This window comes from Elaeis guineensis, chromosome 1 (genome assembly GCF_000442705.2).
Source record: "Elaeis guineensis isolate ETL-2024a chromosome 1, EG11, whole genome shotgun sequence".
Lineage (NCBI taxonomy): Eukaryota > Viridiplantae > Streptophyta > Magnoliopsida > Arecales > Arecaceae > Elaeis > Elaeis guineensis.
In genome coordinates, this window is record NC_025993.2 from 180,651,598 (window position 1) to 180,670,355 (window position 18,758).

The following is an 18,758-nucleotide window of genomic DNA, read 5'->3' on the forward strand; positions in this document are numbered from 1 at the left end:
CCAAGGAGAAGGAGATGAGACGAAGAAAAACTGGTTCTTCCACCCGTGGATGGACGATGGAAGACCAGTGATGAAGGAAAGATCCTTCTGGGGGTTGAAGAGCCACCACCCTCGGACCTTAGAGTGGGGTCGGAGCACCAAAAATGCCCGGAAGAGAGAAATACGAGGGTTGGTCGGCAGAAGCTGCACAACAAAGCGAAGCTGATTATTAGACGGACAGAGTTCGACGCCAGTTGCGCCGGACAAAGTTCGTAATAATCCAGCAAATTTCGGACGAACTCCGAAATCGGAAGCCGAAGACCCGCGCGGAGATCTTCGACGTACAGCGCCAACTGGCCCGGCGGGGGGTTGTTAACCCGACCGCCGACCCCTGGGGCGGAAAGTTGAAACTGCTCCGGGATGCGATACTAATCCCGAAGCCGATCAACGTTCGGCCTCGAAAGCGAGGAAACCTCAACTTCCGGAGTCGACCGAGGGTCATCGGTCGGATTTCCCGACCGACCCTCCCGAGATGGATTTTCGGCCATCGCACCAGAACCGAGGGAAAGGCGAGGCCAAAGAAGAAGAAGAAGAAAGAAGAGGGGATTTAAACAGAAACCACGGCTGAGGGAAAGGATCACGAACCCGAAACGGACCCTTTAGAAAGCGAAAGGGGAGACGACTGCCGGCGACAACGGAGGAAGCACTCGGACAGAGTCTCTGCAGCAAATTGTTTAGGGTGGGGCTTCGAGCGCAGGTGGTCCTATATATATAGGGCCGTTCAATGGCCAAGATGACCCCGCGTCGACCGAGATCCCCTGGATGGGCGACACGTGGCGGCGTCCGGGCCCTCCTTTTGGCCCGATGGTCCAGTGCGCCCATCCCGGGAAGGCCGCACCGTCCTTATTTAATACGGAGGACGCCGGCCCCAACCACCTCCGACACGTGGCAAGAGGGCCTCGATTCCGAATTTAATCGCCCGCGGCGATTCGCGTTCCCGATGGGACGCCTGACAGCGCCCCACGCTCCCAGGACCGGCGCTTGGCGGCAGTTTGCGTTCCCCAAAAGGCGTCGGACACCCGACCACCTGACACCAAATCGTCCGGCACTCGATTGCCTAACACCAAATCGTCCGGCATTCGATCACCGACGTGACACCTGACGTCGACGGGACGAAACGTCTGACACCGACGTAACACCTGACGCCAGCGAATCGCTCGACATTTATGAGACACCTGACGTCGTATCGACTCGCGGCACGGTCGGAATTTGGCCTGCGGCGAATCCACTCCTTTTCGCCCGGCGTTGCTGTCCAAACGGAGGCATCGGCCAGCGCGCCGTCCGACTCAGGAGTGGAGGGGGGCAACTGTTGGGGGATACCGACCGACCCCGCTCACGATGGCTTATGATCGGACGTACCCGACCGATCGACCGACCCCGCTCACGATGGCTTATGATCGGATGTACCCGACCGACCGACCAATCGACCAACCGACCGAACGACCGACGGACCGACCGATCGGACGCCATCACCGGCCGATTAACGGCCCTTTACCACTGAGGATATGTCGGTCGGGCAGGCCTTTCCCACTCTCCCGACCGACTGAACCGGGAAGTCCGATGGCCGACTCTCGCAACATGCTCGGTTGATTATCAGAGGGGCCCGAATCTTCGCCCGAAGCCACACAGATGGCCGCCGACCTAGGGTCGGTCGACTCCTCCTATCGCCGTACGGCCGTCAGAGACTGTCAGCCCTGACAGCAATATGCGGCACTGCCACCTAAGGGCACTATCCCGCCTAGGACATTGTCAACCCTAGTGATTTGACAGCCCACGGCGATGTGACGCTTTCACGGCGACTCTGACAGTCTACAGTGAGTTGACAATTCCTCAATTGTCCGCGCCATTAATGACGGCGCCATACCACGCTCCACTATATATATCCGGGAAGGCAACAGTGCAAAGGGCCCTTCGAAAATCACAGGCTTGCTCCCTCCCTCTCTTTCTCTCTCTCGATTGAGCTCTCTGTCTTCATTTCACTGTTGCCCAGTCACCTCTCTGACTTGACCGTCGGAGAGTCTCCGCCGGAGCTACCTCCGGTCAGTGTGGACTTCTCTTTTTGCAGGCGCTTGTTCCCGACGATCAGGCGACGAGGGGATTGGCCGCAACAGAACCCAACCTTCATGCCATGTTCGTGTACCTCACTATGTGGCTCAATAATGGATTGCCCAATTAGTAACAGAGTCCAGTTTGAGCCTAAGAATGAAATTTATCGATTGTTAGCAGAAAAAACCCATGGGATTTTAATCTGATGACTATGCCTAATATTTACAGAACAAGTCAGTCTCACAACTGCTAGCCCTTTGCCAATATTCAAAACTAGGATTACATCGGGAGCAAATTTAACGTTCTTTGGACCTAAAACACCTTGGTATATAAAAAACAAAATCACAGAGGGAAGGAAAAACTAGAAATAATTTTATTGCTCATCCGCCCATATGGACTACATCCAGACTCTGGTTATATGCAACTTCGTCAAAATCAATTTCGTCAAAAAAAAAAAAGAAAAAAGAAAAAAAAAAAACATGAATATGGAAGTTCGTTCATTTTTGGTTATGGACCAAATCTTCATCTTCACCAATCTTCGAGATGTCTGCAAGGTTTATTTTGTATGTTTCTTCCTTCTGAGCTTGACGCCGGGGGAAAGCCTTAATTCTTTCGCCAACGTCTTCGTCACCGCGGCCCTTCTCTTTAGCTTCAAACTGATGGAGGAACTTACTCTCCCTCTCTTCTTTGCGTGAATCTTCGTTCTTGGGTTCTATCCCATAGGGGACTTGGTGGACGTGCGCATCAAACAGCTTCGGACTGCTCTGTGTGATGCTCTCTTGCATGATCTTTGCCGCGTCCCAGCTTGAGCCTCGTAGGCCGGTCTCCAGTGTCTTGCCACCAGGTCCGATGGCCAAAGACATGAAAAACTGAAAAAGAAAAGATAAGGAGGGAGAGAGAGATTAAGCATGGAGAAGAAAGAGAGAGAGAGAGAGAGAGGCGGATATCAAGATAAGAGGAACAAAGCTATGAGACCTGAGAGGAACAATCCATCAAAAAAGAAAAAAAAAAAAAAAGAGAGGAACAACGAGCAAGAGAAAAAGAAGCTACATACCGACTCTAAACTATCATCGGTCAAGACAGAGACTGATGGGTCTTCATCTTCACCTATCGTCGCGATGTCTGCAAGGTCTATTTTGTATATTTTTTCCTTCTGAGCTTGACGACAGAAGAAAGCCTTAATGTCTTCATCACCGCAGCCCTTCTCTTTAGCTTCAAACCGATGAAGGAACTTACTCTTCCTTTCTTCTTCTTTTTCTTCTTTGCATGAACCTTCGTTCTTGGGTTCAATGCCGTAGAGAACTTGGTTGACGTGCGACTCAAACCCCCTGGCAAACAGTTTCGGACTGTTCTGTGTGATGCCGTCTTGCATGATCTTTGCCGCGTCCCAGCTCGAGCGCAGTAGGCCGGTCTTAAGTGTCTTGCCATCAGGTCCGATGGCCAAAGACATGAAGAACTGAAAAGAAAAGACAAGGAGAGAGAGGGGTTAGGCATGGAGAAGAAAGACAGAGGCGGATAACAAGATATAGGAGGAACAAGAGAAAAAAAATTAAGAAGCTACTTACCGAGTCTAAACCATCATCAGTTGAAGTAGAGCTTGATGGCTCCATGAGGCTTCTTGCAGGCTGATGAAAGAGGACGTTCGTGATCAAGGTAGGCGTGAAAGAGTGTTGGGTGGGGTATTTATAGGGCCGGCACGATAAGCAAGCCCGGGAATCTCTTTACACTTGTTGTCCTTTAAGGACACGGTTTGACTTTAGTTCCCGCAAAGACACAATTCCTTCGGGCAGGCGGATGCCCAACCCCTAGCAATTAAAACTCGACACTTTTCCTTAACTGCCCCTGTTATACCTTAATATGGAACTTAAAAATAATTATTATCATGTTTCATGAATAAGATTCAAAATTATTCTTCGTATCTGAATCGAAGAGCACCATCACTACGGTACGTGACCGGACAGGCAGCCCTCACCCTTCATGTTTGAATTGAAAATATTAAAACTTCTTATAACACTTTTCTGAAATAACCATCACACTATAATCAGTTCATGCGATTGTTTTCATTGGCATACTTTGAAAAAATCTTTCAAAATTCTAAAATGCCCTCAAAAGCCTTGATATTCTCTCTAATCTCCTCCTCTCAATTAGAGGTACAAATAAGTTGAGTTACTCGTGAAATGCTGGAGCTAGACTATAATTGAGCTTGAGTAGCAGAATACTCGGTTTGAAAGCTCACGAATTTATTTAAGTTATATATATTTTTAATAATATTATTTTTATTTATATATATAAATATATATACTCTTAGTAGGTTAAGGATCGAATTAGAGCACGAATATGGCTCAAAGATTTTTGAGTCGAATCGAATCGATCTCGAGTTTTGTCTTCTTTCATGCAGTCGACTTGAGCTTGGATATTAAGAATCGATCGATTTGAGTCCGAACATTTTAAATCGAATCGAGTTTAAGCTTCTAACTACTGGCTTAACCCAGCTTGATTGCACCCTTACTCCCAAGCTCTCTCTTGTATAAGTGGTGGATTTTACCTTTTATCTGTTCAAGGATTTTTACTATTATCAAAATTAGCAAATAAAAATCATATGAGGCAAGCACCACAAAAAAGGTGTACAGGGTGGGCTTCTGATTTTACAACATTTTCTATAATGCCTATCTTAAAGGAAAAAAACCTAAAAGTTAAAACTTCTCTCGTACCAAATTCTAAGAACGCAGGATAAAGGTTTTGGACCCAAATTCATTTAATTCATGGGAAAAATTTTATTCCCTTAGATATTATTGTTGAAAATTTTATTCTTGAAAAAATGATATATGAGAAAATAAATTTGATTTGTTTGGTTGATTATGAAAAAATAACTTATCATAAAGTAGCTTATATTTAATTAAGCATTTATTTTCATTAAAAAAAGTATAAAATATTTATTATATCTTTAATAGATATAAGATCATATCTTTTTACTTTCAAATTTTATCTAAATATTAATATAATATTAGATCATAATAATTTTAAATTTTGCTATGGTGTTTCAAAGGGCATTTTGATTTTTTTATTTTTTATCTATTTCTGGCTGACAGATTTAATATGGATCACTCAGATTTCAACTCGATGAAATATCCATGTGTATGACTGGTGTGATAAATATTTTAATATTAAGATTATTTCATACTACAATCAAATTATTTTTTTCAAAAAATCTTCTCTTTCTTCATGGGCCATTAGAAGGGGGTGAACATGGAGGAGCTGCGAGCGCCAGGGGGGCGGCGGCGGCGGCATAGAGAAGCTGCAAGCCATGGAGGGTGGTGGGGGGAGGGTGGTTATGGTGGCACAGAGAAGCCATGGGGGAAGAGGGTGCGCAGGGTCAAAGGTGGGCACAGAGGAGTTGCAACTGCCGGGGGTGAGCTTTCGATAGGAGGTGGCGCAGAGTAGCCGTGGCCGCTGGGGATGGGGGGTCAGGGGGGTGCAAAGTAGTGGTGAATGTTGGAGGAGGGCCGGAATCAGGAGCAAAGGAGGCACGGGCCACAAGGGGCATGCATAGAGGAGTGGAGGAGGCTCGAGGGGTCGGGTGGTGGCAAAAAAGAGGTGTGGGGGCCTAGGGAGGGGAGCGCAGAGGAGCCACAAGTGGCATCGGAGGCTGGCAAGGTGGGGTGGTTGGGCAAGATGAAATCAATGGTAGAGAAAGAAGAAAGAAATAATAATAATAATAATAATTATTATTTTTTAAAAAATAATAAAATATATAAAAAAGTTAACGCGTAATACCATTAATGTCCTTTAGATAAGATATTATAAAAAAGCATCATAGCAAAATTCAATAGTTTATATATATTAATATAAATCTAATATTAATATTTTAATATAATATATATTAATATAAATATTTTATTTTTGAGAAAAGAGGCCTCTAATTTCATTTCATGAAAATTCTAAAAATTTACCTTTCAGATAGATTTTTCTTTCCCATGAAATATAGAAATTATATTCTGATGGAAAGATTTTCTTCCAATTTCTCTCGTTTGAAAACTCCAACCAAATAAAAAGTATTTTTTTACTTCCTAAGAATCGCATTTTCCCTCAAATTCCTGTAGACCAAATGAGTTAGTGTGGTGCTCATGTTATACTTTGCTGCAACCAATGGTCATGACTTGACATGTTAAGTATTATTTGCTTTAACCCATAGGCCTCATAAATTTATCGTTCAAAAAATATCTCACCTGAGAAAAATAATCTCTTCTTACATAAGTCAGAGTCGCTCTTGACCCACAACTAATATGAAACTAATGATGCCTTTCCTTCTACACCACAAAATAGCCCTCCAATCAAAGAGGAGCTTGTGTATGGGTGGGAGGAGTCTCATAATTACAAGGATGGTCCTCTACCTGGTATGTCACTCTTGTGGCCAAAGGTTTATAGCTCGGCATGTGAGGTATTATCCATTCTGGACTACGAGTCTCATAGTTTTACCCTTTAAAAAGTATCGGCCACATGAGAAGGATGATCCCTTTCTATATAAGTTAGAATATCATTTGATTCACAATCAATATGGGACTAATGATGCCTTCTCTTTTATACTATAGCACACTTGATCCTATTTGTCTCTGCTGGTGGTTTACTTTTGATATGTTTCATTAAGTTATATGCCAGCTTAAGAAATCCCTTCCGAAAATGTTATTAGCATATGAGTTGTAATGATTGTAATGATCATTATTTGTCGAGATATGTCTGGATTAAACTAAGTTGAAATTAAAAAATTATGATTATTATGAAAATCATAATTTATAGCCACAATCAAAAATGATAAATAGTAGAAAGCCCGATGGTACTATTTATCAATCTAGAAGTTATCTTGTTTGGCTGGCACAAAGACTTGAGTTCTTCTTTTTAATTAATTTTTCTTTAAAAAAATTGGTAGATTTATTCTTTATGATTATAGAAATTTGGAATCCTCGCCTAAAGCTTGATTATTGCTTAACATGGAATTTATGACAATGTTGCTAAGGTTGCAAATGGATTGGGATTGATAAATGACTTGATCCAATTCGATCCGACCAATTTAGATCCAATTTGACCCATTTTAGAGGATCCATGGGATTGCGTTGAGTTATAAAATTGGATCTATTCTATTGTTTGGATTGGATCTATGTTTACTGAATTTAGACTTGACCTCATCTGACTCGATCCATTTGATTGTTGGATGAATTTTGGATCTTCTACTTTATAACTTGATCTGATCCGAATCCGATACTATTAGTATTGAAATTTGTTTGAACTTCTAAATTATAATTTAAGACTTATATGAAAAATATCTTTTACACAAAGATAGGTTTAAAATTTATTTTTATATCTTAATTTATTTTGAGAGTAATATTATTTATTATTTATTTTATATGATTAATAGTAGCTGGCTGTGGTAATTAAGTAGTTGGCTATTTTTGATTCATATTTAGTCCAGATTCAAATTTTTTGGATTGAAATTGGTTTATATATAGATTCGATCCGATCTGAATGACTCGTTGGATCAAAAATTTTGGCCGTCGACCCAATTCGATCCGATCTGATGTTTTATTGGATTAAGTCTGGATCTAATATTACAACCCAATCAAGGAACAGGAATGGCTTGGGGTCATCTCGGCTCGACCCTACTGCACCTCTAATCATTGCACTAATTTTACACCACCAAATTTAATTGTTTAACCAGATGAGCTTATGGCCATCCATGCCTCTACCAACGTGCATCATCCAACCCAAATATCAGCCCTCTATTTTACTAGCATGTTGGATCAGGTTTCTACTTAAATCCTAACTTGCCAATCTAATACGAACCCAATGCATAATTAATGTGATTTGGGCTATCCTTTGTTTGGTCCAAATTATCAATTTATCAATACAACTAAACTGTTTATTACATAGACCGGGGCCAGATTTAAAGGTCTGGCATTCTTGACTCTATTTGACTTCCTAAGTAATTTGGTAAGGTTGATACCAAAACAACTTGAACTTTGAAAGTAACATATCATGGACCAATTTAATCTTTTATAAATAAGTTATCTTTATCATATATAAATTAAGTTATATTTATAAAATATTGTATAGAATAATTTGAATTGTCTGTTTTCCTCTGGACCCAACGTGAACCTTTTGATCCGACCAACACATCATTGCTAACGCCGTGTTATCCCGGTTTTCGGACCCATTAACTTGGACCGGTTAAGCCTTTTCGGGTGAGGACCGCTTGGTTCGACGTTGGATCTCGGTCGGACCTTCGTCATTATATTATTAGCCTATTACCTGGTGCATCCCGCCCCCATCCTCTCACTCCGCGCTTGAGAACGGCGCCAGTCTTTCTCCGGGTAACCTTCTTCCCTCCTTTCCCTTATCCTTGTCGGTTTTTTTTTTTTAAAAAAGAAAAATTCGCATACGCATGCGGTTTTCAGATGAAAGATTCGTTCTTGCTGTAACCTCTCAAAAAAGTCCGATCTTTCCGTCGTTTTTATTCTGTGAAATCGAAATATTAGGGTTCCTTCCCGCTTTTCCCACCAAAACTTCTGTTTTTGGAACCCTAACCTATTTCCTGATCACTACTTCTGATCTATTTATGATTTTTGTTAGTAACCTGGAACATCTCCTCAATCTCGCGTGATTGTTGAGAATGTTTAGTGAATTGTTTTGGAATTTTTCCTAAATTTTTCATCATTTTGAGAATGTCCTGGAACATCTGATATATTGTCTGTAGTTTTATGGATATTTTATGAAGTTTGTAACTTACCCTGATTTATGTTGAAGTGGGCTTATCTAGCCAGATGTTATCAAATCTCTAATTGGCTTCAACACTTTCTCAACTTTTTCCTGAATTTTTTCTCAAGTACAAGCTTTCCCTTTGGGAATTTATCCCAAGCTCCAATTTGTGATTATGATTTAGAAAGCTTTTGAGGTAGGACTTATTCAATATGGTGTTCTATTTGCCTAAAGAAGCTTTTCTTTCCCTTCTTCTTCCTAGTGTGTTATTTGTTATATGCAAAGCACCACTCTTACTACGCTGATGTGAAGAAAATTACTCGTGTAGGTGCTCCACTAGGTTCGTTAGTGCCATTATTAAATTCTTCAAGGTAAAGGAGTTGCAGGTACTTTGTTAAAGTTTCATGGGTTCCCGTGTGATAACACCTGAAGATGTACTTGAATCACTAATGAATGATGGCACTATTGATGCTATTAGACTAAAGATTATAAATCAGCTAAAGGCCAATGTAAGAATATCAACCCAACTTTTCTTTGTTGTTTAAATTGGATATTTTCATGCAAAAAGAAAATTGATACATTTGTTCTTTTCCTGTGAATGGAGATGTGCTTTCAGAATGAAGATATAACTTATGCCAAATAATTTATAAGCGTATTCATTCGCTTTTGTTAGCATTATCTTCGAATTATGAGCTATTGTCTTGGTGACTTGCTGCTGGTGTATGGTGCAACTGCAATACTCCTGTTCTGGATATGCTGTTTTATAAATATGATCTGTAATGTGGTTGCTGAAGTTTTGGTTATTGTACTTAACATTTTCTGGAAATTGTTGTTTTCCTTTTATTTGTAAGATGAGAAGACTCTAGGTTGGTTTAATGCAACCCAGGTGATTTTCATCTTGTTTTATATTATGAAAATGGGCACTCTGTTCTATAATAATAGTCTGCAAATATTATTTTCATAAAGGCCACAAACTGACCTTTGGAATTCCTGAGCATCAGGTTTTGTTAGAGAATGAGGAAATTAATTGAGCCAAGCCACACATATGCACATACACAGAGAGTGAGAGAGGTTAATTGAATATGCCAATCTTTTATCCTGGTTAACTGAGTATCTAACTTAATATCTGAATACCTGCTGCGGGGTTTGAAAATGCTGTAATTGGAAATATCTTGGGGCAACCTCCTACATGTTGGAGGTAAATTATCGTGATACACGACTCACTCAATATTTTTGGTGAACTTTTGGTTCAAAACTTCAAATGATTGGATGCAAGCGTCATTTTTGGTTCCATGTTCGGTGGAGAAGTGCAATGTCCTATCTGGTAGATAGGAGATGGGGCTGTTAGTGGAGGCTTTGAGAAAGTCAGACACAAGGATTAGATGGTTTGTTCAACAGATCGAGGTGGCTTAAGTTGGCTATTTATCATAAGATACACGGAGCTGCAAAATGAACAAGGGATGCTCTACCACGTTTGTTGTTTTGAGATATGTTTTCTATGAAGATTCTTTTTGTTTATCTTAGTGCTTTTTTCTGGAACCTTAGAGTAGAGAAGTAAGAACTGGTGGAACATGATAGAGAGCAAGAGATTTTAAGGGAAGGGGTTTCTGTCTGTATTTGTTATGGGTGTTTTAAAGTGAAATTGGCATTTATTCTTAGGCTAGTAGGCCATAGCTGGTCAGGGTTGGCCTTTTTGGATTGGAGCGACCTACGGTTATAAGTCCGGGCCTTGGACGATTGGCCCGAAGGTTAGAGTCATGTCAATGTGGTTAAAATAAGGTATAAATTCGGTGTAATAAGACCCATTAAGTGAGATATGGTATGTAAAGCTTGTGGGTTAATGTTGAGGCTGGTATTAAGGTTTTAGCGGATCCTCTATATGTCCATATGATGATTAAGTTGTTACTCTAGGTTTTTGCTTATACAGGATAGGTCGGTTGTAGTTAAGTCTGAGGGTTGTTGGGATGGCAGAGGTTGTGGATAGCAAACATAGGCTGATGGATAAGGATACAAGCTAATAACTAAGGTTAAGTTGAAGGTCAAATGCTACTAATTGCAAAGTTTAAGGATCATAGGTCAAAGTAGAAGGTCAAAGTCAGCATATATGAAAGGCTAAGTTTATGGGTAAGAATGATGTGCCTTATATCCTGTAGCTTCTTGCTGATTGTGGAGATTACTAAGCTGCCTAGATGTTTCCACAATTAGACATTAGAAAATTTTATTAGTGGACCTAATTCTTTAATTTCAAAATTTGTTAAATTTTCCATAAGGGTTGATTTTTCATCTCTAGTCTTATACTCGCACTAATGTTGGTTGCAAGGAGGAAATCCCTCAGCTTTGAGGGGCATATGCTGCAAGCCAGCAATTTATATGATTGTTTTTGTTTTTGTTGGGCACGATTTTGTGATATATGTACATTTGTATCCTGCTTATAATTCCATAAATGAACTTTGAATATAGTCATGAGTATTCAAGGTAGAACTTAACAAAAGATGAATTATTTACTAATTCATGCACTTTGTTATGTAGATCCACATTACATAATGGGTAATGTCCTCTGTATGTTGCCATGATTTGGTCAGATCTCCTAACAGCTCCTAAAACTACGGTGGTATACTTGGAATATGTATCATTACTGAAAGTTTTGCTTCAAATGTTTCGATTTGATGTGAACATTTTGAAATAAAAGTTTAAAACTAGAACAAGATGTTTAAATACATGTTCAGTTTATTGCATCCCAAAGACCACCATTCAGTTAATATTGGCTCAATGATTTGGTCAAAAATGTCCAAACTTGACTGCCTACAGGCAAAATAGTTTCTGTCAGTTTTAGTCTAATGAAAATGACTTCTGAAACCTTATGGTCCTTGATGTAGTTGAGCAGGAGAAAATCTCTCCACCGTTGCATTGGTACTAATTTTTTATCTTATTATTTATTCTTTTGCATGACAAGGGCAGGGATAAGTATTTAACCTTTCGTGCCCCTGAAAGCAGTCATGTGGGTATGAGTGAATTATAGAGGACACCTCGAAAAAATGTGGCTTTTGATTAATAAGGGGTTACTTGTAAGGTTCCACTTTTGAAGACTTCAAGCACACTTACTGCCCTGACCCTGTCATTAGTGGCAGCTGGCAAAGCACCCCCCACAAACTCTAGCCTACTCCATATTCTCTCCTTGCTTGTGCATAAGCACTTCTAAAACTGCTAACAGGCCTTCTCATAGTAGTACCAAAAATCAGCTTGCTGACCTGAATCAGAGAGTGTTGTTTGGTCAATGATTATTCTGAAACAGTAAAATATTAGAATAATATATTTTTGCTTAAAAGAAGCTAAATTGCTTTTCTGTTGATTGCTCAAAAAAGAATTAAATTATCTAAAAAAATCATTAGGTTTAGGACAGCCATCTGTGTAAGTTCCTTAATTGCAGGCTGGCTTTTGGTTGTAGGAAGAGCTGAAGAACAATACAATTACGATGGTGGAGCAAAGTAAGGTTCTAAACACTCCTGGTGCAGAGAAACAGACCAAGCGAGAGTTATTTGATGCACTTCGGCGCGAACTTGAGTGAGTAGTTGTTCTTACAAGTGCACACTAGTAATGTCACATAAAAGATAATAAGGAAGCGCATTTATCTGTTTTTTTTTTTCCCCAGTATTGATGTGAAGTATCTGCTTAAGATCTATGCTTCTAAATCTTCTTTCAAGAAAGGGGATTACAATATGCTGCTTCTGATTGTTAGCTCATTAAATCCATTTTATTTAAGAAAATCATCTCGTACTTTAGTTCTTTAATGGGAAATATAACTTGGTAGCATTCTCTGCTGGGCTTGCCTTCATGTGACCGATTTAATCATGATGTTTTCTACATACCGTGAATGAAATCAATGTCTTGATTTTACGAAGACTGGTAGTTTCATTTTGTTATGTTTCCCATGAGGAAAGAACACAATTTAAAAAAACCTTTTTAGGGTCCACAAGATTATATATCAATTCCCTAAGATATTGAGGGTGTGATTTCCTCCCTTTTCCCTCAAAAGGGGGAAGGGAAAAAAAAGGAACAAGTGGGTTTTCCCTCCCTTTTATCCCCCCCTCCCCCTCCTCCTCCTCCTCCTCAAAAAAAGGAAAGAGAAAAAGGATGAGTTTTGACTGTAAATGTCATTTTATTAACCACCTTTTATTGCTTTACAATGGTAAACTTATTTATTAGCAAATTTGCAGAACTCCGGTGCTCGAAAAGGCTTCGAAAGCAGTTTGGGAGCTTATTCTTGACAACAGTGGTTTGGGGAAAGAGATCAGTGAAACTGTTGAGAGAGTTTACTGCAGGCTGAGTGGCCATGAGCTGGCGCCAGTGCCACCTCCACCTTCCACCAGTGATGTCCAGCTGGAGAAGGAGAAAGAAATGAAAGACAAGGGGGAAGGGGAGAAGACCATGGAGACGGAGAATTCTGAATCATCATCAAGGAAGAGGACCTTCAGTGAGATGAGCGCTCAAGGAACAGAAGTAGATGCAAATGGTAGTGTCGACCAGCCTCCGGTTGTATCAGATGATGGCGTGTTACCATCTGCCAACCCAAAGACATGATCAAATTGCAATTCAGCCTGTTATTTGCAGACAAGCTGAATTTAGGACCTTTTAGTAGAAATTATGACCCGGTATTGACTTGAGGAAGCTTGACATGTATGTTCTGGTGGAATCTGTTGCAATTGCAAGGCGCAGCAAATATTCGGCACGGGTCAAGTCTTGTGAAGTGTATCATCATGAGGATGAGTCTTCATGATTGTGCTTTTGCGCTTTGCATTTGCCTGCATCCATGTGTTTTGGGAGGGCTTGGAGGTAGTTTCATCTCCCTCTGGAAAATTATTAACCACCCTCTCGCAGGTGTTTAGTTACATTCCATGGACATTATCAATGTAAGTGTTTGGCAAGCTGCTATTTTATGACATTTGTCTTCCAGATGATTCTATTTGAAACCCAGAAATGTTCTTGATTCTATATATAATTCACTTTCATTTATAACACACATGCTGCCTCTTTTGCAGAAGATCTGGCAACTTAAACCTTTTTCTGTTACTCTAACAATCAAAGACGACGCTATTACAAAGCAAGCATCCTTTTGTTTCCTGAATAATTATCTGAAGCTTAACAAGTTTTAGCTTAACTATTGTTGAAAAGGCCAACCCCCAAAATCTCAATAAGGGGCCGTAAATTATTACCATCTTACGGTTGATGCTAGATCCCGAAATCTTGATATGAACCAATAGAGCAAATTTTGGGACTGCACAGCTGGAAAAGTAAGAATACATAGGTACTGGGAATTCAATAGGTACGGTATTCCTCTCTGCACCCCTTAACCATACAAATCCGAACCAGACCCACATGAGACTTCCGTAGGTCGGATCAATCTAAGACCCACCCTATGGGAACTGATGGGTTCACCTGGTATAAATCTTGAAGCTTAGACTTGAACTCAATCACCTGGTGGAAATGATAAATATACGCATTGTATCTAACAGACATTCGGTTTATATTGGTAAAAACATTTTATCTTGACAACGTTACTCTCTCACAACATAACCACAACCAAGTTTGACAAATAATATACCATCCTCAACATATCAGCACCAGATCGAACATCATAAAATCACCAGTCACTTAAAATACACTAATGCTGCCTAGCTGAAAGGTTAATAGCACATTGAATGGTTCCAGCATCAGCTGAAATGGATCCGTACAGCAACCAAAGAAATTTGTTTTGACAAGTTCATCTTCCATGATAGCTGAGCTCTCCAGACTGACTGTTAAGGGCCAGCAGATTGGAAATCCATTCCCTGGACAAAAACTTCTGGACTTCCATAATGAGTCTTGAGATATATGTGGCATCATGTCATGTTGTGCATGATGCGCTGAAAATCAGGCATCGATAAAATGGATGTCAAAGGTGTTGGGGTGGATCTGCCACACGTTCAAGGCAGCATATTCTTCTAAGCACTCCTTTAGCTGAGCTTCGCTATAACCCTACCCAAACAATGTCAAAAGGACAATCTCATCAACAAGCAGAAACGAGAAGACAAATATCATGAAAAGCACATATTTCCATAAATAGTGTAAGATGATAAAAAGCACATACACTTGTTAGTTTCTTGTCTCCATGCAACTATCAATTGAACAGAGCTCACACATACATTATTTATGTTCTGACAGTGTAAAAACTACCTAGAAGGATTAATGGTGGTTGTAAACAGCTCTATGCACGGTGGTAATAGCAATAACATGTAATATCATGAATGCAACGGTAAACCAGAGGAGAGAAATGGAACTGCAAGGGTAAAATAGGCTCAGAGATGTAATAAAAACATTGGCAATGCGAGGTTCTAGTCTGCAGGCACAAAGACAGGCATGGTTACAAGAATATCAAGGTCAAAAAAATCACCATGATCAGATATCCGTCTCCACTAAAAATAAGAACTTAGAAAATTATGCCTCTTAACTAGTACGCCATGTGATGTTTTTCTCGAGAAATTCCCACTTGTTGACAACAAATAAAGACACACACGTCACCATTTCTAGATCAAGTAATGTAGAACAATTTCTCATAAGCACTCATTTTAAGTCAATTTCCAAAAAAAATATTTCTAATCATGGAAAAAAACAGTTTTCATCGTCAATTTCCAATAATGCTAGATTTGTGGGTCTCTTCTTACATGCCTTATCATGGCACTTCTATTGGAGAAAAGTGCAATAACATCCACAAATAAAGCGCAGAAAAAGGGGAAAAATATGGAATCTAGATGCAGCAAATAGGAATGCACAATATATAAGCAACAATGCAGCCCGTCATTCAAATTGGACGATAGACCGGTTGGCTATTAAAGTAAGATTACACAAAGTGCTTAACTGGTTTCAAGAGCTTATAATTTACAAAATTTATCAATTGTTTAAAAGGTATAAGATCATAAATATCAGAAAGGGTTAAGCAATAAAAGCTAACCTTTCTGGATATCCAGTTGAGAGCATGAGCATAGCTTACATCCATGCTGTTTGTCCTGGCAGCTTCATCTCGTAATATTGAATAGATATCAGAGATGGCATCTAAACCAGATCTCTGGCGATCATCTGAGTATAATGAGAACTTTGACATCTGCATCAAACGCAGTGCCTCATCCACATCACTCTGAGCTACCGTTTCTGAGAATCGAAGCCTTGCTAAGGCCTGCAATTAGAGATTATGATTTCCTGATCATGGACACAATGAAAAACTGCATTGGGTATTCAAGCTCCAGTGTTGTCAACCCAACCTATGCATAAATGCTAAGAACCACTGTTTACTCAGGAAAAAGAAAAAGCACTCAGAATTAAAGATAGGGCTCACAATGGATATCCGCAGAATGCTAAGAAGCGTTCTGACAGTTGTATAAGAGTGTGGTGCATTTGATTTAGCTTCATCTTGGCGGATGCTAGCATATGCAGTAGCAATATACTCCTCAAGTTTCCTTGGGACAGAAGGAACTATCCTTCGTGCAGCTGAGATATATGCTCTGTGTAAGAGAATAGAAAGTTTTATCGTCCAAGGATTTTTCTGAATCAATAACAAAAAGTATGACAAGGCTTGTTAGCAGATAATACAAATATTATGAAGAATTACCTGAGAACAGATGGTTCAAGTGGTGTGAATCCAAGTGAAGGAGATTCAAGATTTTGATGGACATGGACCACATGTCTTGCCATTTCAAGGTCACTATCCATGTCCGCTCTATCCAGAATAAGCCACAGGAAGTCAAAACGTGATAAAAGAGCTGGTGGAAGATTAATATTTTCAGCTGGAGTCCTCCGAAGATCATATCTTCCCCTAAAAATAAATAGAGATGTTAGGCTGTTAAAAATAAATAGGCCTTCGGCACAAAAAACCAAGATAAAATGAAAAATGCAGATTCAATTTGTACCAGGCAGGATTGGCAGCAGCAAGAACAGCTGTTCTTGCATTAAGAGAGGTAGTGATGCCAGCTTTTGCTATGCTTACAGTTTGCTGCTCCATCACTTCATGGATTGCAGTTCTATCTGATTCTTCCATTTTGTCAAACTCGTCAATCGCACATATTCCCATATCTGCCAGTACCTGCAAATTTAATATTTGAAACAAATACTCCATACTCATTTGTAAAAGTTTTGTAAAATAAAATGCAGAGTATGGAACAAAATGGAAAATTTAAGGAATTATGAAAAGTAAAAAAAATCTTTTATTTTGGGTGATTTAGATTCACTCCATGTATTTCCCAGGAAGCAAGCAAGGAAAGTCAATTGCCAGCATATGCTTGCAGGAGCAAGCCATGCATGCTCATGCCAAAGAATGTGAAAGTTGCAGACATGTTGGAAATACCATGAAGATATGAACTATAAGCACAGATACTTATGTTTAGACTCAACTTGTACCTGCAAATATCAACTGGCATCATCATCATCATACAGTTGAAGGGTTGAGCAGATGATGGGAGTCCATTATCATATAAATTTTCATATTTATATATGTGCATACTACATGTGGTTAAACAAAAGTAATAATAAATAGAAAAAAAATAAACAAAAAAAAAAAGAAGAAAAGAAGATCACTCTCACCAGTGCTCCTCCTTCAAGAACCATCTCATTTGTGACAGGATCTTTCTGGACAGCTGCAGTTAGACCAACTCCACTGCTTCCTCGGCCTGTAGTATACACTCCCCTTGGTGCAACATTAATAATGTGTTTGAGTAGCTGACTTTTTGCAACCCCAGGATCTCCCATTAAACAAATGTGCAGGTCCCCTCTGATCTGCACATCAAAATTGATTTTCATGCAAGGCTGGTTAATATTCATCTGAAGCCAGTTAGCTGCTGACAGTGAGAATATTTTCTAAAATATAAAAAGTTATATTTGTTTTATCCCAGCAAATCACATCTCAGAAATTTCTCTGGCGCTGGAAATGGGCTTGCAAAAAGAAAAGCCCGTTCCTTTCATTGTAAAAGAAAAGAAGAAAAATATATGTTGCCATTTTTTTCATTGCAAATGCTTGTGTTTCTTCAAGTTTCACACCTGAAGAGTGAGATCAGATACAAGCATTCTGCAATTAAATATCATATCTCATAATAAAATAAAAAATCCTGTCACATCAGCATAGTCATGTCTGGATGATTCCATCATAATAACACTAATAAGATAGCAATGTCACTTAATACTTACCTTCATACCATCTGAGAGCTTTCGATGAGGTGCCCCAACAAGCAGTAGTAGAAGAGCCTTTTTAACGTCTTCATGGCCAAATATTTCAGGTGCTAATGACCTTGCCAACTTATTATATATATCACCATCCTCAGCGAGACGCTCAATTTTCTCCTGCTCATCATCTTTAAGTTCATATCTGCACCAAAGATTGTAGCTTTATATGAAAATGGTGAATTAATTGAGTCCTTAATGACTAGCAGATTAAGCTTTATTAACTCCTAGTGGAGGAATTTTCAGGTCTTCACATGATATTTGACATCTTCACAACAAATTTGCATGGAGAAGAATGACAATTTAAAAAAAAGTTTGCATCCATCAAGCAGGTTTAACTCCAAATTTGGTTTCCTTGCTGAATGTGTTCAGCCTGAAGGATGTTTCCATCCAAACTAAAGATGGTACATTGGCTTTCTTTATTATAATGCTTATTGTACCCTAATGTCTATAATTCCATATATAGTACATGATAAATTTCATAACATCATGGACGGTGCAATCACAGATATTTCCTGGATTAGAAGTAAAGGACTTGCATCCTAGGAAAATAATACTTGAGAACAATTTACACTTGCATATAAAGAGAGTTGGATGAGTTAAATCTAGAAGGATAAGACCTAATGAAAGGCCACTGGTATCTAGACAAGCTAATCAGATTTGGACAAGCAGGATCAAAGTAATGC

At 39.6% G+C, this 18,758-nt stretch overlaps 3 protein-coding genes across 3 annotated transcripts in view; 1 reads left to right on the forward strand and 2 right to left on the reverse strand.

The window, feature by feature from the left end:
* Positions 1–2,582: 2,582 nt before the first annotated feature.
* LOC140854865 (uncharacterized) lies at positions 2,583–3,724 on the reverse strand. Its single transcript, XM_073250909.1, has 3 exons — positions 3,651–3,724; positions 3,140–3,541; positions 2,583–2,954 (listed from the first exon to the last, which is right to left on the reverse strand). Exons 1-3 carry the CDS (start codon positions 3,693–3,695, stop codon positions 2,583–2,585), a joined length of 819 nt encoding a protein of 272 aa, XP_073107010.1. The 5' UTR covers positions 3,696–3,724.
* A 4,616-nt stretch (positions 3,725–8,340) lies between these two features.
* On the forward strand, positions 8,341–13,799 carry LOC105039932 (uncharacterized). The gene is made up of 4 exons (XM_010916260.3): positions 8,341–8,447; positions 9,161–9,341; positions 12,278–12,393; positions 13,047–13,799. The coding sequence occupies exons 2-4, from the start codon at positions 9,237–9,239 to the stop codon at positions 13,408–13,410; spliced, it is 585 nt and encodes a 194-aa protein (XP_010914562.1). The 5' UTR covers positions 8,341–8,447; positions 9,161–9,236; the 3' UTR covers positions 13,411–13,799.
* A 772-nt stretch (positions 13,800–14,571) lies between these two features.
* The window catches only part of LOC105039933 (DNA replication licensing factor MCM7), a 106,654-nt gene continuing 102,467 nt past the window's right edge, over positions 14,572–18,758 (reverse strand). The window contains exons 9-15 of the mRNA XM_010916261.4: positions 18,040–18,217; positions 17,440–17,631; positions 16,770–16,942; positions 16,472–16,675; positions 16,199–16,364; positions 15,818–16,039; positions 14,572–14,844 (exon numbers count right to left, since the gene is read on the reverse strand). Coding sequence (XP_010914563.2) covers positions 14,740–14,844; positions 15,818–16,039; positions 16,199–16,364; positions 16,472–16,675; positions 16,770–16,942; positions 17,440–17,631; positions 18,040–18,217 — 1,240 coding nt within the window. The 3' untranslated portion in view covers positions 14,572–14,739. The remainder of the gene's footprint in view (positions 14,845–15,817; positions 16,040–16,198; positions 16,365–16,471; positions 16,676–16,769; positions 16,943–17,439; positions 17,632–18,039; positions 18,218–18,758) is intronic.

Coding starts and splice junctions, on each gene's coding strand:
- LOC105039932 (XM_010916260.3), top strand. CDS start 9,237: ATGGGTTCCCGTGTGATAACACCTGAAGATGTACTTGAATCACTAATG. Junction 9,342..12,277: donor TAAATCAGCTAAAGGCCAAT/GTAAGAATATCA, acceptor TTTTGGTTGTAG/GAAGAGCTGAAGAACAATAC. Junction 12,394..13,046: donor GCACTTCGGCGCGAACTTGA/GTGAGTAGTTGT, acceptor GCAAATTTGCAG/AACTCCGGTGCTCGAAAAGG.
- LOC140854865 (XM_073250909.1), bottom strand. CDS start 3,695: ATGGAGCCATCAAGCTCTACTTCAACTGATGATGGTTTAGACTCG. Junction 3,542..3,650: donor CTGATGATGGTTTAGACTCG/GTAAGTAGCTTC, acceptor TTTTCTTTTCAG/TTCTTCATGTCTTTGGCCAT. Junction 2,955..3,139: donor CCGATGATAGTTTAGAGTCG/GTATGTAGCTTC, acceptor TTTCTTTTTCAG/TTTTTCATGTCTTTGGCCAT.